At 32.5% G+C, this 23,669-nt stretch overlaps 1 protein-coding gene across 1 annotated transcript in view; it reads left to right on the top strand.

Moving 5' to 3' along the window:
- The window catches only part of LOC122728842 (cadherin-related family member 3-like), a 136,339-nt gene that overhangs the window by 15,983 nt on the left and 96,687 nt on the right, over window positions 1-23,669 (top strand). The window contains exons 6-8 of the mRNA XM_043967588.1: window positions 2,612-2,734; window positions 7,429-7,532; window positions 9,488-9,633. Coding sequence (XP_043823523.1) covers window positions 2,612-2,734; window positions 7,429-7,532; window positions 9,488-9,633 — 373 coding nt within the window. The remainder of the gene's footprint in view (window positions 1-2,611; window positions 2,735-7,428; window positions 7,533-9,487; window positions 9,634-23,669) is intronic.

Here is a 23,669-nt window from a genome sequence, read left to right as displayed (position 1 = left end):
ATGAATCTGCTGAGATTGTAAAAGGAGGAGAGCAGAGTATGATTCTTTTTCCACTTTCCATGCTAAACTGGGAAGAAACAATTTTAGGAGATGACATTTCTTTGATGTTTTGAAGAAAGTAGAATGATGGTCTTTCCAATTAGATAAAAATACAGTCTAATGCTGAGCCAAGACAGGGACCTTGCCTTTCCCATTCCATTTCTAGAGGTTTGATTGCCTCATTTATTTTATATGTTTTTTATCATTAATGATAATAATCTTATTATTTTTATTATGAATACAGGTATATTATCAATGAAGGCTCCATTTCCCATTTCCCAAATGTCTTATAGTTATATCCTTGAGTATCTCATAATTAATTATTGTAAAATCTTTCAGAGGCTTGGAAAAGAAAAATCCCCTATTGGAGTACTATCAAATGTTGGTCTTGGAGCTATATCAGGTTAAGAAATACTACATACTCTCACATATCTATTCATTTTCAGCACCCATAGAAATAAGAAGATACTAGTATTAAGTATACATAGTATACTTGGTATTAAGTAAATATACATAGTATTAAGTAAAGGCATATTCATAGGGCATTATAAAAACAAAAACATACTGTTTCAGAATTGGGACATTTGAATTCTAATACTGACTTTGTTACTAACTAGCTCTGAGAATTAAGGCAAGTCATGCCTCACATCTGGGTAACTTTATGACAGTTCTTAACAATCCTTGTAGTTTTCTTTAAACATTTAAATGTGAACCTTTTTTCGTACTTGAAAAGACATGTTAAAATTACGGGACCACACATAAACTTTACTAATAGATTTAAAATATTTGGGACCTGTCTGAAAAGAATTTTGTCAGGCTAGTACAAGAACTGGATCTATCATTTAGTTGGTCTAGGGAACTCCTGAGTGAGGAAACATACAAGCTTGTTGGCACTTCTCTACAAATTAATAGTCATAGATAGTTGCTTGAATCACTGAGATATTAAATGACTTGCCCAGGTTCACATAGCCAGTATGTGTGAAAGGTGGGACATGAACCTATGGCATTCTGGTTCTGGGACCATTTTTCTATCCATTATTCCATGCTGTTTTTAGAGTTGAGCAGTATACTTTATCTTTAAAAAACAATCCTTGAATTTCTTGGAGAAGAATAGTACCTTGGAAATTAGCTCTGATTGTGAAGGGCATCATCTTTATTAAATATTACTTGATAGTAAAAATAACTTTAAGATAACTATATTGCTTTAAGGTTTCTAAAGTGTTTTATGTATATCTAAATTGATTCTTATACTAGTCCAATTCCTGTGTTTTTGAAAAGCAAACAAAAAGGATATTCTTAGGATCAGTGATCTAGAATTTTAACAAATCATAGAGGCCAACTAGTCCATTCCCACGTTTACTGTAGAGACCACAGGAGATTAAATGACTAATTTAAGTGAACATTAGAAAAGGGATTGAAATAGAAGTGGCCAGGCTACAGATTTAGTACTCCTTCCTTTGGCATTAAACTTTAATAAAGCATCATGAATTGATCAACCATTTGGCATTTTAGGAGTGAAGAAATGTCTTAGAAAGAAGGGTGACCAAGTCATATACAATCTAAATAAATCTATATGTTAGGGGTGGGGGTGGAGTTTATGGAGGAGGTCTTGATCTGGGATTTTATGGGTGGAGATAAATCCTCCTACCAATGCAGGTTTTCCTCATTTGCAATGCAACCTTTAATCTTAGAGACTTGCCTGGGGAACAGAGACATTCATTGCCTAGTTCAGTGTCACTTAAACAGGAAGTGACAAAGACAAGACTTAAAACTATGTCTTCCTGACTCTGAAGGTGGCTTAGCTTGTGCTATCCTCTTATGCCATACATTTATGAAAACCCATACGTTTTAAAATGTAATTATATTCCTGCTTTTATTGTCATGTTAACCATTTCAAGTCTTGAAACATAAACTATCTTGATACTTAAACTTAACTTGAGTTCTTGTACCCAATCTTATCTTTTGGCATCAGTTTGAAGGATTGTTGTATAGAAGAGGTATTAAATTTATTCTATGTGGCTTCACAGGGCAGAATTAAGATTTCATCTCACTATAAAGAAGAACTTCCCAACAATTTGAGGTATTCTAAAATGGAATGGTTTGTCTTCTAAGGTGGTTAAGTAAAGTGACATTGTAAATGTTCATTCAGAAGCCAAATGCCCATTTATATAGGGTGCTATAAAGCTGATTCAGAAATCAGTTTGAAATGGAACTTATACCTGAACTCCTCTCCCGCTCTGAATTTCTTTTATACTAGTTCAAAATGTTTTTGGGCAGTCAGACAAAAGTAATAGTAACTTGTTCCAGACATTATGTCAATTTCTAAACAGTTGAAAGCATTCTAATTGTGTTGAAAAACTTTGCAACCCTACAGCGGATTATGTCTCTCAAAATAATAGAATTCCAAAGCTCTATTAACTAACTAATCAAACTAACAAAAGACTGAAATTAATCACTTTGAACCTGGTAACATTGTCTAAATAATCCTCAGTCACTGGAATGACATATGATTCAATGCTTTTCCATTCCTTTAACGGTGAGTAATACACATATTACCACTTTTCTTTTACAGTATTCAATTGAAACACAATCTTCTGGACCCAAGAATGGAGCAAACTGCTTTGGTGTGGATTCTGTGACTGGTATTGTTAGCCTGAGATCTGAAGAATCCCTGGACTATGATGCAGGATATCATGTAATTAAAAAATAGAATTGTTTTGTTCTTTTCTTTTCTTTTAACAAAAGTATTCTTTTGAGATGAAGCTTTAAATTTTATTTCGATCTGTTCCTTTTTTAAAAAAATGAAAACTTCAAAGAAGAAACATTTACTTAAAAATAAGAATTAATATACACAGACAACTAATATAATTATTCATCTATGTGACATTCAAGACTTATTAAGGGGAGTAGTAAGGCACAGTAAAAAGTGTGCTGGCTTTGGAGTCAGAGGTTCAAAGTCAGAGAATTTTAAAGCTGGTGGTCAGCTTAGTAATCATCTATTTCAAGGCTCTCATTGTATAGGTGAGGAAATAGGCACCTAGAAAAGTCTTTAACCTGCTCAAAGATACCTCATGTAATTAGTGGTATAGGACTAACACTCGGGTCTTCTGATTCTCATTCCACTATATCTTGATTTAAGAATATAATCTGGCAGTAGTATGCAAGATGTCTGTGGGGAAGGACACAAACTGAAGGAAAAGAGGATAGTTGGATGGACTTTGGAGTAATCAATAAATATTAAAAAGAGCAAGGCCTTGAATACTCTTCATCTTTCACAATGATATAGTCTGCTGTTTGCAAGAGTCTCATGGATCCCTCCTCATATTTTTATTGTTTACCAACATTATCATTTACTCAGCAAAACAGGAGAAGGAAAAGGGAATAAACATTTATTCAGCACCTATTATGTTTTAGGCACTAAGTTTCAGTGCTTTTCATATATTATCTAATATGAACCTTACAATAATCCTGTGAGGTAGGTACTATTGTTATCTCTACTTTGTTTCTGAGAAAACTGAAGTGAGTTTATGTGACTTGTCTAGATTCACATAGCTAATAATACCTTAAATGAAATTGAACCCAACAATTCCTAACATCAGGCCCAGTACTATGTCAACTGTACCACATAGCTATATTTATTTAAATATTTCATAATTGTCCACTATAGTATGTGGTAGACACTGTGCTAGATACTGGGTTTACAAAAAACAAAAATAAAATAATTGTGCCTTCAATGAATTTACATTGTATCAAGAAACACAGTATGTACTTATTATATAAGTATATGCAGAATGTATTCAAATAAAGTGGAAGGTAGTTTAGGGAGGAAGGCAAACAACAGCTTGAGTATTAGGAAAGGCTTCAAGGAAAAGGCTGTACTTCAGCTGAGTTTTGGAAAAAAAAATAATTCCAAGGTATGTATGTTGATTATTTTCCCAAAGGTGCTGTGCATATTTGAATGGACTATATTGATGGATGGTGGGGTGCTTTTGTTACCTTTTTGGAGTATTTTTATAAATTCCATAAGATATTATCCAAAATGATCACTCAATTTTTTAAAAGATTGTTTCCCTTTTAGCAAGGATTTCCTCGGGATTTATAGACTTTGATCCAGCTAATCTTCCTAATTTCATTTTCTCAAGTGCCATTCATTTTGACTTATATATATATGATAGTATACCAGGGACTAAAAGGTCAGTTCAAAAGTCTTAGTTATACTATCACAAATCAAACTAGATTGTGAGAGAAATACTGACAGGTCTGTTTCATTTCATATCTACTTTTTGTCTTCTTTCCAGTTTCATCTATGACTCTTCATGGGATGATGTAGTTTAGATGGTTCTCTTAAACTTGGTTTTGCTTCCATTCATTTTCACTGTTTTATGTAACCTTCAACCATCTTCTATCATAGTGTTCTGTCAATGAGTTTGTCTTTGAAATTACCCTTGGCTTCCATATCTCTATACTTAGCAAAGAAATCAAGCATTTGTTGGTTAACCTTGTTGATGGGCTTTTTTTCTTGCAGAAAAAGTTAATAGACCTTATTATTAAAGAACATCATAATTGTAAATGTTCAATAAGTGCTTTTCATTTGTTCATTCTTTTCAATTCTCATTTTATCATATTGATGACTCACTTTGAATGGATCAGGTTAAAGTTGTTATGCTTCTATGTAGTTGTAGTGTCTTCTTTACCTTTATCCATTCTAATTAGGTTTGGACTTAAATTCTTTGCTCTAACTAGTAGGTGATTTGCTTGTACACAGACAACTGACTCTGATGCTACTCCCATATCAGTAATTAGTTGTCTTTTTTTCTCTGCAAAAAATAATGTTTTATTTATTGTGATGATATTTGCTATTTGTCACTTTTTTCTACACGCAAAAAATCTTGATGCAAAAATATGAAGCTTCCATAATGTTTACAAGATATTAATCTTTCTTTGTTTCTTAAATTTAATCTGTGTTTTACAACATTTTAACTGCCTCCCCCCAGGCCCATCATTCCATTAATATCAATGTGGAAGATCTCAAGTTTTCTGTCTAATCTTTCTACCTGTTCATCCTTTGTGGTCAATCTTGGTGTAGAGATTCAATTATCTTTGCTCTTGTTTGTTTATTTCTTGGAGTGATTATTTTGGCTTATGCCCAATATCACTTACTGCAAGATAAAATGGACAAGGGTCTCATGAAATGATACATCCTTTAAGAGCATGATGAAGCCCAATCAGCAGATCCTTTTGTTCCTTCTCCAAACAGAGACCATAGGCCATACTTCAATTCCATTGCAACCTATATTGTCTTTTACTTGTTTAATATAACTATAGTGAACACCAATATTGATGTAACTGAGTTCTTTCAACAATATGTCAATGTGTTGGTTTGTGTTCAAAGAAGCTCATATTTAGACTATCAACAGTTAATGTTTATAGATTATCTCAAGACTGTGCTTCTTATGACTTTCTGCCTCCCTTTCATTATTCTATCACCATCCCTGTGGAATCCTAGTATTGAGGACCATTAATTTTTTTCTTTGAATCTTGAGTTTCAATGGCCAAAAGTTTCATCACCTAGTACTCATATAACTTGTGACAAATAATTCTATTAATTAAGCAAGTCTCCAAACAGAAGATTCAGTCAGTTGTCAGGACCATACTGTTATTTAAAAAAATAATAAAGTAAGAGAATTTAAGGTCAAAAAGCATGTGACAGAGAAAAAGCAAGCAGCACACGGGGAGCACAGGTGAAGCTTATTTTCCTCAGTTGTGCTTTGGTCTATAGGAACAAACTCCATTAGTCTGATGCTAGTGATTGTATCTAGCCTTCTACCGAGATTGTGATATTTATTCTCATGATTTTCAAAATCTTTCTAGCTAAAAAGGGTTATTGTAGAGTAAGAGCCCTGATCATTTGCTGCGTGGATATGTGTGGAAAAAGATGTGAATTTTTTTTCTTTTCATTGACTTTGATCCCTTCCCCCACCCTACTCCCACTATATTTATTCTCTTCTTTGAATTTCTGTGCCAGCCCATTCACTGTTGGCACAAAGGAGATAAGTCTCATTGCTGTGTTCCTTAAATAGCAGATATCCCTGGTTAGGGAGGCTTCTAGGCTGTGCCTCTGTTGTAAATGGCAAGCAATTGGGGAATTAGTTCAGATTGTTACAGGTGATATTGACTGTTTAAAACTGCATTTAACTGAGATTCTGTTTCCTACTCTTCCTATCTCTTAAAGGATGAGACAGATAAAAAGGCAGAGAACTGCTTGTGTGCATGAATTCAGTTCATTCATGTTAATTTGGGGATGATAGCAAGACATCTAAACTTAAAAAGTCATATTACAGGTGATTGAAAATATGGGACTTGAGTGCTGGTTAAAGGAGAATGTTATAGATGTTTGAGAGTTATCTACACAGTAGTGCCATGTAGAGCTCTCATAATAGATGAACTCACTAATGGAATAAGTAGATTAAGGGAATTTCAATTAGTTACTGGTTCTTAACGTCATGTTGTAGAGAACATTAAATTTGGCCAAAAATCATTGGCATTTAAGAAAGCAATTTCATTAGCATTCAGAAGCAAGAGTACACTACATTAAGAGAATGAATGGGCAAAAAAAAATGGAAGTGACTGGTTTAGATTTCTCAGTCTAGGAGTTAGAGATTTTGGCAATGAAAGGAAGGGAAGTTGTGTTTTGTTTTGTGAGATAGAATAAAGCAATGATCTTGGTTTTCTTTTTAAGGAGGGAAAAACAAGTGATAGACTAATTGATGGTAAGTTGACGATGTCTCAGTGTGCTACTCTTCCTAGGGAATTTGCACTTCAAAGAACATACTGGAAGGAATCCTTTCTAAGACAAGGAAATGATCCTGCAATCCTTAGAATTTTGAGGATTGTAATAGGCTAATGGTGAAGATATTTTTGAGGGAGTGGGGAACTTCTTAGAACCTCTCAAATCATATCACATAGGTGACCACCTGTTCTGTCTCCTCATAAAGTTGGCCTCTTTGTGGCAGTTGACATCAACCATTCTGCTTTGCCAATCGTTTGAACACAGACTAGTTTGGGTTTATGACTGAATCTGGAATTCATTCCCTTTCTTGTCCAGTTTCATCTCTTTTCAGGGCATACTGCCAAGGCATACAGATCTTTGAGTGAAATTTAATGGTGTATCAAATTAGGTGAGTCTGAAATTTATAACTAACCTAGTTAACTACATTTAGAAGAGAATGGTTGTATTTCTTTCAACTGTCCAAAAGTGCAAAAGGGCAGAGCTGACTGAAAAGGCAGCTGCAGAAATGGTGATACAACTGATTCCTGATAGATGAAAAACCCTAACAAATTCATACATTACCAGTTTTTCCTAAAGGGTTTTCATTTTTTTTAAAACAGGTATTCCAACTTGCAGTGAGAGTAACAGACACAACAGATCTGTTCTGCCAAGGAACTCTAACAATTATGATCAGAGATGTAAATGATGAGAAGCCTCAATTTGAGTAAGAATATGTACTTCCTTTTAAATTTTAAAGATTAAGTAATGATAATATTTCAACATTATTAACTGATTACTAAAATAGTTACTATTATATTTATTGTGTTATAAACATATTCATGGGAGAAAAGGAATTTCTTATCAATGGTCATCCAAGTCATATCTCCATTTCCCAATGGAATGCTAAGTTCTTGAGAGAAGCAACTGCTTTCATTTTTTCTCTTTATATCTTCTGCACTAAAAGGAACATAGTAGGCATGTAATCATTGTTTTTTAAAAGGAAAATAAAGAAAATGAAAGATTGTTTTTGCATTGAAGATAATAAAAGGAAAATTTAGAAAGTTCAAATAATTTGCCTCAGATATCCCAGACCACACTCCTAAATTCCAAAAGAAAGAAAAGATTTGATCAATTAAACAATTATTATCTCAACTCAATAATTCTGTTTGGGTGTAGACTTCCAAACCAGTATGCCTTTATGGTGGTTTCACTAATTATGGAGGGATTGAAGTATAGTGGAGGGAGTTCTGGACTTGGAGTCAGGAAGACCTGAATTCAGATCCCACCTATCCTCTCTATTCCTTAATTTTCTCATTTGTAAAAAGAAGGGACTGATCTCATTGATGTCCAAGGACTCTTCTAGTTCTGAGTCTATGATGCTGTCAACTCTTCAGAGCACATGTCTGTGTTAATTCAATAAATATTTTTGAATTCTTATATTGTGCTGAGTATTTTGGGTAATAAAAAAAACCCCATAGTATAGATTTAACTTATCCTCTACTCAAGAATAGCAGATATACCCACATGAAAAGTTAAATTAAAATGGGTTAAATTACATATGTATATATAAATATATATACACATATATGTATATATGTGTGGTTATAGAATTTCTAGATTTGTGCTATCAGACTTTTTTTTTGTGAAAACTCCCTTTACCAACTTTGCATAATGACAATTTATTATTAAATTGGTCTTCCTGTAGAGATCTGATAACTTTTTTTCTTACATTTAAATGTAAAAAATATTCTTAGATCTCAGCCATACACAACATTTGGAGGGTAAACAAGCTATAGTTTTCTGACTCCAGTGTGAATTACCCAAGGCAATGAAAAGTAATATGACAACTATGGTCCCAGAACTATTGTTATTTAGAAACAGAATCAGAACTAAGGTCTTCTTGACTCTGAGGTTAATCCTCTATTCGTTAAACTACTTTGTTTCTCCAAATTTTATGCAAATCAACAATACCCAAACTGTAGCAGCATATGATTAAATGCCCAATTAGAGTTTCCTACAATAAAAGCGGGTAGTAGTAGTCAAAGAAGCTGCTTTGAAGAGGTTGAACTTGATCAGAGCTTCAATGAATGAGAAGGATTTGTATAGATGGAGAGGACACACAGGGCATTAAGAGGGAAAAATTTTACTGACAATTTGCTCTAGTAAGTTATTAATTTGGACATGTCTCTATAATGCCAGAAGTCCAGATGAAAACTAAGACACTGATTCAATTGTTGAATGTTCCAAACATTAAATGTTTCTTATTTTGTAATAATACTAATAACACATTTATATAATGTTTCAGGTTTGCAAATCACTATGTATTTGTATATGTGCATACATTTACATATACATATCTCATATTCAGGCAAACTATTTGAATATTTCACTGGCATTTTACATTTTCATCTATTTGATGTCATGTTAACATAGCCAGATACTAAATGGTTTGGAAGAGTTAATGCACCTACAAAAAATAAAGTAACCTTGCACCACAGATGGATTTTCTCAAGCACTTGAATAGTTTTTGAAGAAGTTTAAATACCAGAAAACAGGAGGGTGGTATCATCACAAATCTCAATGAGGTTTTGCAGACCTCCATAACTTGGCAAATGTGTATGCCTGAACTTGCATCCTCAACATTTTTCATTCACCAGCAAATGATTTTCTTTGGTTTAGATCATTTCCTTTCAATTCCATTAATGTGACTGAGAAGAAATCTGTTGGAGATATTATAGCAAGAGTAAAAGCGACAGATCAAGATGAAGATAGCAACATCACCTATTCTTTTAAAACTCAACAGACTGTGTTTGGTTTGGACCCTGGTAAGTTTATTATATGCTTTTAAAATATTTCAGTTAAATATTCAGAATCTAAAAATAACAAAGACAAATAATCTATTTGTACTTCCCTTTTCGAGAGAGTGTTGGTAAAACCTCCCCCCCTTTCAAAATGAAACTATAAAAGGGAAAGAAATAAAGGCTGATACCAGGCGGGATGGATAAAAATGGCAGAGCAGTGAATATGTTAGACACGTATATGTTAGCAGGCTGGACATGCAGGAACTTCCTCTTCATTTCTATCCTTCAGAATCCTTATGTTCCTTTTGATAACTAATTTTAAAAATATTTACTTATTTTCCCCTAACAAACTAATCATAGTACAAACAAAAGAAACAAGTACACAAATCTCATCTCCATGCACAAACATAATATTTTTAAACGTTTCAATTTTAAAAGAACCACATAAGCATAGATACACTTTTACCCTTCTGTTATTTGCCATTGAATTAAAAAAATAACCATGTCTTCTCTTAAATGGTATTATCACTGTATTGCATTGCATTTTCCCCTTGTTTTGCAGCTGTTTGGCACTGATTCCTTTTAAATAGCTGAAGTCATTGTATATATCATTCTTTGGGTTATGATTTTTTTCACTCTGCATCATTTCATATCATTTGTCTTTACATATTTTTTCATATTCCTTATATGTTTCATTCCTTACAGCAAGATAAACATTAAAGACATTGCATTTATGCCATATAAGATTCATTGAAGAGACTAAATATGTTTAACTTGGAAAAAAGAACACTTAGCTCCCCTCTCCCTAAGATATGTGAACACTCTTGAAGTATTTGAAGGGTTGTCATATGGAAGAGGAATTAGGCTTGTTCTGCTTGTATGCCAAAGGGCTGAGCAAAAAGCAGTAAGTAGAAATCACAAAGAGTCAAACTGAACTTGACTCTAAGCAAACACTTCCTAATAATTAGAGATACTCCAAAGTGAATACTTTGAGCATTGTTAGATTCCCCTCAGTAGCAGTCTTTAAACATTAGCTCCATGGCTGACTGGGTATGTTTTAGTAATTCTTTACTATGTGAGGCATTATATGGACATCGATATCTTTCAATTATGTGAGAATCTATATTCATATAGTAGAATTCATTTATTCATTCCTCAACTGTTGGGCACATAGTTTGTTTTTGAAATTTTTGCTATTACCAACTAGAAATATTTTTGTAAAGAAGAATTCTTTCATTCTATTACTACCCTACCCAGGATAGAAGCCTAAAATGTGATCTGAGTCAAAGGGTATACATTTTTTGTAGTATTTATTATACAACCCACTATTGCTTTACAAAATAATCAAAACAATTCCATTACAGTGAACTGTATGCCTGTTTCCCTGAATTGTCAGCAATAATGAATTGTGTTATCTTTTATCATATTTGCACTTTTGCTGAGTGTAAGGTGTTACATTATGGTTGTTTTAAGTTACATTTCTCTGATTATTAATGATTTTGAATACTTTTAAAGTAGGTGTTGATAATTTTTGCTTATTCTCTTAAAATTGCCTGTTTATATTCCTTTACTGATTATCTATTGGAGAATGGCACTTGTTCTTATAATTTTGTAGCAATTCTATTTAAATGTCTTTGTTTAGTAATTGTGCCAAGTCTTTTCTACATACTTTACATTTATTTACTTATATAAATGTTGGATCATGCCACTCTTTGAGGACAAAGATTTTAATTATTATTTTATAAATCCAGCACGAACCACAGTATATTATACATACTATTTCCTAAATGTTTGTCTAGTTGAGTTCAATGATTTTTTTTCTTAAAAACAAAACAAAAGTGGCAGAAACTTTGGGCTAAAGTGGTGGTATGAAAGTAAATAAAGGAGCCCAGTCTCTCACCTATGTTCCAGCAATGATCTAAAAAATATATGTATAAAAACACATACCAGATAGGATAATGGCCAAGAAATTGGAAGAGTAACATCACCATATTATTTAATCTAGACAAGAACTATATAAAAGATATGCAAAAACACTGAGTACAGGAAGGTTTTGAAAAGGCTGAATAAGTTCAGGTGGAGAATTCTGAATCCTATAATAGCACATAGCTCAGGGATTCCCTGGTGGGACAGAAACCCACAAAATCACCTGGAGCATGAAGGCCTTGTTTGAAAAGAAGGCCAAAACACCTTGACTAGGTATGCTCCTTGGTATTTAGGGACAAAAGCCTATAGCAGCAACCAAACTAGGAAGCCATAGGTGGTGAAACAGAATCTTGCCTGTAACACTTATGACAAGGGGGCCACAGTGGAGCATGAAAGCCTAAAACATATCTCTGAATGGAAACAGTAAACTACAGAACACTGAAGAGCGATATTCAAGCCCCATCATGATTTTGGTGCAGACATATTTAGAGGAGTAGAAGTCAATGGCAGGAACCCTTGGGAGTGAGATTAGAAACAAGTAGAAACTGAATACTCCATCCAAGAATGCAGGAAGGATGGAAACTACCTTGGTACAAAAATTCACAACAGTAACCGAGGTGGGATATAGGAGTAAATAGAAGACAGTATATGCTATAAAGAAATAGTATGGCTAAAGATTTTACTAGTGGTAAATCTAGAAGAAATTAGCAAATTCAGAACTGCAAGTAGAGCTTAAGGAGAAAAAAAAGTGACTTGGCCATAAGAATTACAAAAATATCAGGAAGAAATAAGTAACAGAAAAAAGAAAGATAAATGCTAGATCTTGGGATTATTAAACTATACAGCTAATAACTGATTTAGAACAGAAGGTTGAAATTTTTTTCCAAGTAAGGGATTCCATGAGAATTAAAATGGTGCAAACAGAACTCTAAAATGTTCTGCATGAATATCGAGAAGAAATGAAGCATAAGATTAAAAATGAAATAAAAATTCTGGAGGAAAGAAAAAAAAAAGACAAAAGATGGCATAGAAAAGAAAGTGGTAAATCTTGTCCAAGCATTGGATTTCCTAAGAAATAAAACAGAAAAAACAGAAATCAGTGACTCTAAGAAAAAACAATAAATATCAGAACAAAAAAAGTTGAAACTATGGAAGAAAATTTAAGGTATCTACTTTCAAAAACAACTGATTTGGAAAACAGATCAAGGAGATATACTTTAAGAATCATTGGCCTCAGCTGCAATCCATTACCAAAAATAATAAAAAGAACCACAATAAATATTTCAAGATAATATAATTTAAAACTTAATTATAATGTAAAGATGAAATCCACTGATTACCTCCCGAAAGAACCTCTCTGACCCCCCCAAATGAAAATTACCAGGAGCATTTTGCCACAATCCAGAGCTTTCATGTCAAAGAAAAATAATGCAAACAACAAGAAAAAAGAATTCAAGAACCAAGGCCTTAAGATTTGGTAGTTACTAATATAATTAAAGAAAATCTTAGAATATGATATTGTGGGAGTGGCTAGGTGGCACAGTAGATAAAGCACTGGCCCTGGATTCAGGAGTACCTGAGTTCAAATCCAATCTCAGACACTTGACACTTACCAGCTGTGTGACCCTGGGCAAGTCACTTAACCCCTATTGCCCTGCAAAAAAAAAAGAATATGATATTGTAAATGGCAAAAGATAAAGACTTAAAAATAAAAATGACAAATTTCAAGATTCACATTCTACAGTGGAAAAATAGACCTTAAATAATATGTTGTTCAGTTGTGTCCAATTCTTCATAACCCCATAGACTATCATAGAAATCTCATATGTCTTCCAATTTTTCCTGGTCTGTGCAAACTTATGTTTGTTGATTCCATAACACTATCTATCCATCTTATCCTCTGCTATCCCCTTCTCCTTTTGCCTTCAATATTTCCCAGCAACAGAATATTTTCCAATGAGCCCTGTCTTCTCATGATGTGGCCAAAGTATTTAAGCTTCTGCTTTATTATTTGTTCTTCTAATAAATAGTAAGAATTAACTTTTTAAAGTATTAACTGATTTGATTTCCTTGCTGTCCAAAGTATGACTAATGAAAAGAACAGAGATGAGTAGAAACTTTGAATTGCAAACATAGTCAAGAGAAATGTAGAAATGTAAATGCACTTGAACTATATGACGAAGTTAAGTAATATAAAATATATATATATATATATATATATATGAGAAAGAAGGTAGTGTAATTTATTGTGCTTAAAAATTGGGGTATGTTAGAAAAGTATACACAGATGGAGCAAGAGTTGTATAGAGGATATGACAGGAACCCCATTCTTAAGTGAACTGGACAGATACACAAAATACATGTAAATAGTTTGGTGAAAGTATTACATTCAACAGGGAAATAAGTTGATACAGCTAAAGAAAGAGGGACTTAAGAGGGATGGTGGAATCAGAGAAGAAATAGTTTCAAGCAAAATAAACTTCAACTTCAAAGGACAGGTCATAAAGAGGGTAGTAAGAGAAAACTAAAGGTAAGGAATAGGTTAGGCACAGGAGACACAACAGTAAATGACTATAGTAATCTACTGTTTGATAAACCCAAGACTCCAGCTTCTGGGATAGGAACTCAGTATTTGACAAAAACTACTGGGAAAACTGGAAGACAGTATGGCAGAAACTAGGCATAGACCAACATCTTACACTGTATACTAATAAAAGGCAAAATGGGTGCATGATTTAGACATAAAGGGTGATACCATGTGTAAATTAGGAGAGGAAGGAATAGTTTACCTCTCAGATATATGGAGAGAATAACGACTTATGACAAAAAAGAGAAAGAGAATATTATGAAATGCAAAACGGATGATTTTGATTACATTAAAAAGTTTTTATACAAACAGAAACAATGCAGCCAAAATTAGAAGGGAAGCAGAAAGCTGGGAAACATTTTTTTACAAGCAGTATTTCTAATAAAGGCCACATTTCTAAAATATATATGGAACTAAATAAAATTTATAAGAATGCAAGTCATTCCCCAATTGAGAAATGGTCAAAGGTTATGAACAAGCAGTTTTCAGATGAAGAAATCAACGCTATCTATTGCCATATGAAAAAATGCTTTAAATCACCATTGATTAGAGAAATGCAAATAAAAACAACTCTCAGGTACCACCTGACACCTATCAGATTGGCTAATATGACAAAAAAGGAAAATAATAAATGTTGGAGAAGCTGTGGAAAAATTGGAACACTAATGCATTGTTGGTATAGCTGTGAACTGCTGATCCAAGCATTCAGAAGAGCAATTTGGAACTATGCCCAAAGGACTATAAAGCTGTGTATACCCTTTGACCCAGCAATACCACTATTAGGTCTTTATCCCAAAGAGATCATAAAAAAGGGAAAAGGACCCACATGTACAAAAATATTTATAGCTGCTCTTTTTGAAGTGGCAAAGAATTGGAAATTGAGGGGATGCCCATCAATTGGGGAATGGCTAAACAAATTGTGGTATATGAATGTAATGGAATACTATTGTGTTATAAGAAATGATGAGCAGGCAGATTTCAGAGAAACTTGGAAGGACTTACATGAGTGAGATGAGCAGAGGCAGGAGAACATTGAACACGGTATCAACAACATTTTATGATGATCAACTGTGATAGACATAACTCTTTTCAGCGATACAATGATCCAAGATAATTCCAAAGGACTCATGTTGGAAAATGTTCTCCACATCCAGAAAAAAGAACTGTGCATTCTGAATGCAGATTGAACCATACTGTTTCTACTTTTTCCCCTGTTTTTTGAGGTTTTTCTCTTTTGTTCTGATTCTTCTCTCACAACATGACTAATGCATAAATATGTTTAATGTGATTGTACATATATAACCTATTGCTTGCTGTCTTGGGGGGGAAGGGAAGGTAGAGAGGGAGAAAAATTTGGAACTAAAAATCTTATAAAAATGAATGGTGAAAACTATCTCTACTTGTAGCTAGAAAATAATAAAATTGTTTTATTATTTTAAAAAACCTAAAGGTAACATCACTGATATAGTTCTGAGCAAAGATAAGATAGAAAGATCAGTCTAGTGGGGGGAGGATCTCTTCAATTACACATCACTAATGTTAAGAAAACTCCTTTGCTTTCACCACTCTCTTCCTTTCAAATGGGGAGTATAGGAGGATGGAAAGTATGGCTTCATCCCAATTACTGTGAATAATGAATTCCCTGAAGGGGTCATATTATTAGAATTAATGTTGACTATTTAAATGAGCAATCTAGTAATTTTATATAATTATAAATATGAATAGTGTGAATTTGAATACATGTGACCACATCATAGGATTCATTATTTACACTAATCAGGACTGACTATATAAGAAGATATGATAAAGGGAACCATACAATTCATATTCATATTTATGACTATAAATGAGATGAACTCATCCATATGAAAGGTGAGGGGAAAAATGAAAGGTGATAGAAGAATAGAATAGAAAAACAAATAAAAAAATAAATAGGCTAACTATTTGAAATACACTAGAAAAATCAACATATACAATACACACAATTTAAAATTTTGTTGTCCATCAGAATTTATTATGTTCCAGATAATTTTTTTAAGGCACGATAGTAATCATGTTCTCAGTCAAGGCAATAGCAGAAACAGACAGAATGAAAAGAGAGAAAGTGGGAGCTTATATTAAGCTCAAAGTCTTCATAGACAGTGAAATAATGTAATTGCTTAATATATATGGATCAAAGTGCATAGCATTTATGTATTTAAAGGAAAGATTAATTGAATTACAGGGAGAAACTGAGAGCATATTTAGGGACTTCAATATATCACTCTTAGACTCAGATAAATCTAATAAAAAGATAAGCAGGGCAGCTAGGTGGCACAGTGGATAGAGCACCGGCCCTGGATTCAGGAGGACCTGAGTTCAAATCCGGCCTCAGACACTTAACACTTATTAGCTGTGTGACCCTGGGCAAGTCACTTAAACCCAATTGCCTCACCCCTACTCCCCCCAAAATTTGGAAATAAAAAGAATGAAGACAACCAAGTTACCAATGTCAAAAATGAAAAAAAAATCACAATAAATGAACAGAAGTCCCCCAAATTATTAAAGATTATTTTTATCAATGCTAAAAAGTTGATTGTTTAAATGGAATGGATGAATCTTCAAAACTATATAAAATGCACAGTATAACTAAACAAGAAATAAAGAATTGAAATAACCCAAACTTGGGAAAATAAATTGAAGAAGCCATAAATGAACTCCCATCTCCTCCAAAATCTCTAGGAAAGGATGGATTTTCAACTGAACTCTATTAATCATTCACAGCACAATTAATTCTAATATTTAAAACTGTTTAAAATTGGGGCAGCTAGATGGCGCAGTGGATAAAGCACCTGCCTTGGATTCAGAAGTACCTGAGTTCAAATCCGACCTCAGACACTTAACACTTACTAGCTGTGTGACCCTGGGCAAGTCATTTAACCCCAACTGCCTCACAAAAAAAAAAAAAGAAAAAAAACTGTTTAAAATAATATATGCTAGGGGCAGCTAGGTGATGCAGTAGATAAAGCACTGGCCCTGGATTCAGGAGTACCTCAGTTCAAATCCAGCCTCAGACACTTGACACTTACTAGCTGTGTGACCCTGGGCAAGTCACTTAACCCCCATTGACCTGCCCCCCCACAAATATATATATATATATATATATATATATATATATATATATCCTGATCCTTAATATCTATGCAAAAATATTAAATACCATATTAGGTATAAAGCTATAGCAACATATTAAAATGATCATCTACTATGATCAGGATCAATATTATAGAAAATATAGACATTCTAGACAATATTAATGACAAAATAACAAAATTACATGTTTTTATAAAAAATACAGAAAAAAACTTTTGACAAAATATGATGCCAATTTCTGCTAAATATACTAAAGTGTTGGGACAATTAGTATCTAAAACAAAAAGCTAGCATTATTTATAATGTAGAAATACTAGCGACTCTAAGAATTATAGACAAGATAAGCTTGTTAATTTTCACCTAATGTTCTTGTAATCCTAGCTCTAGCAAAAATAAAAGATCAATCAATAAAATCAACCAAGTTCCTACTTTGTGGCAAGCAATGTGCTTAGTGCTTGGGATACACATAGAGGTGAAAGTCTCTATGTTCAACGAACACACAATCTAATGGGGGAAATGACATAATAATGTGTACAAAGCAAGCTATACACAGGATCAAAATGAGATATCAGAGGAAAATAAAATATTGAAGAAATAAGAGAATGAATATAACTAATAAGGAAATCAATGTATTGCTTTTTATCAATGATTTTTTTAACTTAAAGAATCCTAAATAGTCAACTAAATTGGATTGAAATAACTCAATTTCATAGTTGGATAGAAAATAAATAATATTAATGATAAGCCTTTCTTTTATTCCAGCAAGAAGAGTACAGGGAAAATCAACACAGGGAATGAAGTTAATAGATCAATATTTCTAATGAATATTGAAAAAATAATTAAATAAAATTTATCAAGGAAACTACAGCAACATATTATAAAGATTATAGAGCAATTTTTGTAGCAAGGAATCCGAAATTAATAGGATACTTGTCAAATACAGAACACCTGAAGTCATTTTGTATATGAATTTAATAGAATATGGAATACTATTTTTGTAAAAAAAAAAAGATGAAAGAGGATTTAGAGATATCTGAGAAGATTTATCTGAGCTTGTACAGAATGGAGTGAAGAAAAACAGGTGAATAATTTAGATTATACTAAAAAAATGACAAAAATAGACAGCTTTAAGATAAGAACACTGATCAATACAAAATTCAACAATAATTCTCGAGAACCAGTCATGAAGAATGATATCCACTTCCTGACAGAGAGATGATGAACTAAATAAGAAGAATGAAAAAAAGAAACTTCACTTTTAGACATAGTTAATTTTTTTTAAAGGACAGAAGAGATCAGAACCAGGTTCAGAGAGTAACAAAGACAAATGAAACAGCTCTAAAACTGATGTGTTTTTCTGAGCAAATACTTAAAAAACGTAAGTTGTATCCGAGGTACCACCTCACACCTATAAGAATGACTAATATGACAAAAAAGAAAAATGTTGGAAATTGGAGGGGATGTGGGAAAACTGGGACACTAATCCACCACTGGTGGAGTTGTGAACTGATCTAACCATTCTGGAGAGCAATTTGGAAGTATGCCCAAAGAGTTAAAAAACTGTTTATACCCTTTCATCTAGCAATATTGCAAAAGTTTTATATCTGAAAGACATCAAAAAAGTGCTGGGGGAAATACCTAACTATACAAAAATGTTTGTAGTAGCTCTTTTCATAGTGGCTAAGAATTAGAACTCAAAGGGATTTCCTTCAATTGGGGAATGGCTAAACAAGCTGTGGTATATGATTGCAATAGAATATTGTTGTTCTATTATAAATGACAAGCAGGATGATTTCAGAAAAAACCTGGAAAAAACCTGATGTATAGTGAAGTGAGTAGAAATGGGAGAACGTTGTGCACAGTGACAGCAATATTGTTCAATAAAGAACTGTGAGTGACAAATGTTTTCAGCAATACAATGATCCAAAACAATCCTAAAGGACCAATGATGAAGCATACTATCTACTTTCAGAGAAAGAACTGATATTTGTTGAATACAGACTGATGCATGATATTTTTACTTTCTTTCACTTTTACTTTAGTTTTATACAAAATGACTAATATATAAATGTTTTATGTAATTGCACATCTATAACCTATATCTAATTGCTTACAACCTCAGGGAGGGGGTGAGGAAGGGAGGGAGAGGGACAGAATTTGGAATTAAAAACTTTAAATGAAAATGTTGAAAAAATTTTAAGTAAAAAAACCCCATAAGTTGTATGTAACAAAAATTTGTGGTCTCACATAAAATCCTTTTTTTTTGTTTGATTTTTGCTTGTTGAGTTTAAAAAAAATAAGATAAATGTTATTAAGAATAGAAGAGAATTTAGATTTCCATAGCATAACTAATTCAATTAATGTATCAATTATAATGATTATCATAAAATTTAATGTTTTAATATCATTGTCACTTCTCAATGACTTTCCCCCAACATATAACCCTCTCTTACAACAAATATAGTTAAATGAAACAAATCAAAACATTGACCATGTCTGCCAATTAATGCCTCATTCTTCAAGTTTACTCCACCATTTTCCTGCCAAGAGAAGGGAGGCATATTTACTGCCAGTCCTGTGAAGTTAAGATTGGTCACGGCATTGATCAGAATTGTGGTGTCTTTCAATGTTGTTTTCCTTTATATCAATGCAGTTACTATGTAAATTGTTTTCTTGGTTCTGGATACCAGGCTCCACATTAGTTCAAACAAACCTTTCCAAGTTACTCTGAATTCTTCATATTTTTTTCATTTCTTATGGCAAATAGCATTCTGTTACAAGCATGCATCACAATTTATTCAGCCATTTCACAATCAATGACAACCATTTTCCTTCAAGTTTGTATTTGTATACTTACTACCATGAAAAGTACTATATTTTTTTTGTGTATGTATGTCTTAAGATATATTTTTGAACTCCTTGGGACATATGTCCTTGAAATGAATCTGAATTCTCTCTACCAATACGGATTGATACTTCCTTTGCAATTTATCAAATTAGTTCCCTGGGGCACAATATGGGTAAGTGACTTCCCTGGGGGTCACATAGTCTGTGTTAGAGACCATAGTAGAATATAGGTCTTTTTGACTTCCAGGATAATTTTCTTTTCATTACATGATGCTGCATTTCCTATCTTGGATATAAGAATTTATCAAAAATATTTGATGTAAAGATCCCCCCAAGTTGATAGCTTCATTTATTATAGCTCTGTTAAGATTTTGTGCAAAATCTTTTAAATTTAATTTAAATTATATATTTTCTCTTTTATGCTCTTATATCCCTTGTTTTTACCCAGTCATAATTGTACAAGGTTAACTCCTTCCATTCACCTCTAATACTTTTCAAATAATGTGACCTTTTATACTTATATCACATGTCCATTTAGAGACTATTGTAGAATATGGTTGAAAGTATTGGTCTAAATATAATTTCTCCCAAACTACCAAATTGCTTTAGCATTTTCCTGTCTTTGTTAAATAGAGAGTCATATCCAGTAGGTTTTGTTTTTGGTTTTATCAAATACTAAATCAAAACATTTAGTTGATTCTGGGTCTTACCTAGTCAATCAAAGTTATCAGCCTTTCTCTATTTTAAGCAGCATTTATAATTTTTTGGGTGGGGCAATGAGGGTTAAGTGACTTGCCCAGGGTCACACAGCTAGTAAGTGTCAAGTGTCTGAGAGTGGATTTGAACTCAGGTTCTCCTGAATCCAGAGCTGGTGCTTTATCCACTGTGCCACCTAGCTGCCTCTAGCATTAATAAATTTTGATGATTATTACCTTTTGATGTAGTTTCTGATACATTAAGTCTATATCCCTTTAATTCCTGTTTTTTTCATTATTGCTTTTTGTATTCTAACCATTTGTGCCACTAAAGAAATTTAATTTAATTTTTTAATAATTTCATTTGTATGGCAGTAAACCTATAAATTAAATTAAGTAGTATTGCCATATTTATTATATTTTCTTTGTTCAACCATGAATTAAGTTCTCTCCAATTATATAAAGTATTCTTTATTTTTGTAAAATGGTGTCTTGAAGTTCAAAATGTTAGCAAAGATTGATTAAGCAATTATCGTGTGCAAGGTACTGAGAATACAAAGACAAAAAAATATGAAACAACCCTTGCTCTCAATGCATTTTCATTACTTTAGGGAAGATAATCTGTACATGTTTTTACAGAATAAATATAAACATATAGTAACTGGTGGAGCTAGATGGCACAAAGGATAGAGTATCAAGCCTGGAGTCAGGAAGACCTAAATTCTAATACAGCCTCAAACACTTACCAGCTGTGTGATCCTGAGCAAGTCACAACCCTGTCTGTATCAATTTCTTCATCTGTAAAATGAGTTGGAAAAGTAAATTGCAAACCACTACAGTATCTTTGCCAAGAATACTCCCAAAGGGGGTCACAAAAAGTCAGATGCAACTGAAATTGACTAAACAACAATATAATAAATATGAAATAAATTCAAGGTAGTTAAATATAGTCAGGTGAGGGAACTAGTATTTTGGGGGGATTAATGAAGGTTTTATGTATAAATGCATGCTTGATCTACATTTCAAAGGAAGTAAAGGATTGTATTCTCTGAAGCAGATCTGAGGTGGATGTACATTCCAGTTATTAGAAATAACTAGGGCAAAGGTATGGAGATGGAAGATAGAGTGAAATGAATTAGGAACAGAGAGATCAGTTTGGCTAGACTGACTGTAGAATACATGAGAGTAAGTAATTATATGTGTGTATGTATATATATGTATATACATAGGCACATATAAATTTAAATATATGTTTGTATATATATCTATATATAGGCTAGAAAGGTTGGAATTAAGTTATACAGAGCTTTCAAGCTAAACAAATCTTTCAGAATTTTTGTTTTTTTAATGCTTTTGCTATTATTGTTATTATTATGTATTATTAAGTATAATGCAACTGAAACCATCCTCTTCAAAATCATAAATGAGCTATTAATCACAAACCTAATGACTTCAGTCCTCATTCTTTTTTAAATTCTATGAAGCCTTTGACACTGTAAATCCCCCTTCTCTCCTTAATATTCTTCTTTCTAGTTATCCTCTTAGCTGTCTGATGCTTCCTTCTTAGTCTACTTTCTTGAATTGTCATCCAGATAACAGATAATAGTATTTTATTATATTTCATATTTTGTTCTATAATTTGTTCAGACATTACCCAATTGATGGGTACCATCTTAGTTTCTAATTATTTTATACTAAAAAAAGTGCTATAAATATTTTTCTATGTATAAGAACTTATCCCTCTATCTTTGATCTCTTTGGATAAAGATCTAGTAATTATGTCATTGGACCCCAAAGTATATACTTTCTAGTAACTTTTGGTGTTATAGATCCAAATCACTTTCCATAATGGCTATATCAATTCATAGATCTACCAACTGTGCATCAATATGCGTGTTTTCTTATTGTCCTTGCAACATTTGTAATTTTCCTTTTTTAGTCACCTTTGCCAATCAGAGGTATAAGATGGAATCTTTAAGTTGTTTTACCTTGATTTTTCTAATAATTAGTGATTGATTTTTTAGCCTTAAAACTCTTTATTCATATTCTTTGGTCATTTATCAATTTGGGGAATGGCTCTAAGTATTATTAATTTGAATCAATTTCTTGGAAGTGAGATTTTTATCAGAGAAACAAACTGCAAAGCTTAGTTTTTCTACCAGTTAACTGTTTAGGTTTGTCTGAACAAAACTAAAAATTTTTTGGCAATTATCACTGAACATTTTATTCATTTTCTGTATCCTCCCTGTCCTTCATTTGGTCATAAATTTTCCCCCTGTTTCTGATTCAAAAGGTTTTATATATATATATATATACACACACACACACACACATATGCTTTTCAAATTTATTAATCATGTGGCCTTTTATTTCTGGATAATATATCTATTTGTTCCTTATTTTGGTGGGTAGTTATGTAATATATATGTTATATGCACATGATATTTATGTATATATACTAATTTTATGGAATCCATAAATAATATATGTAACATGTATATAATACATATATATTCTTTCAAGCTGTAATTTTTACAACTATATCATTGATATATAATATTGGTAAACAATATCCTTCCTTTACCTTGAAACTTTTGGGGAAGACTTCTAGTGTTTTTACATTACAAATATTGTTAGCCTTTGGGTTTAAACAGATATTGTTTATAATATTAACAAAGCCACACATTCTTATGTTTTTTGGTATTTTTTGCATGAATGGTTTTGTTGAATGAATTTTCTTCATCTATTCATATAATCCTGTGATTTTATACTATGTATTAATATAATTAATAGTGGTATTAAAAGCTTACATTTATATAGTGCTTTACGATTTGCAAGGTGATTTTACATATATCATCTCATTTGATCCTCAC

This window comes from Dromiciops gliroides, chromosome 5, assembly GCF_019393635.1.
Source record: "Dromiciops gliroides isolate mDroGli1 chromosome 5, mDroGli1.pri, whole genome shotgun sequence".
NCBI lineage: Eukaryota > Metazoa > Chordata > Mammalia > Microbiotheria > Microbiotheriidae > Dromiciops > Dromiciops gliroides.
Note: the sequence above shows the minus strand (reverse complement) of the source record. Positions and strands in the feature narration are given on the sequence as shown.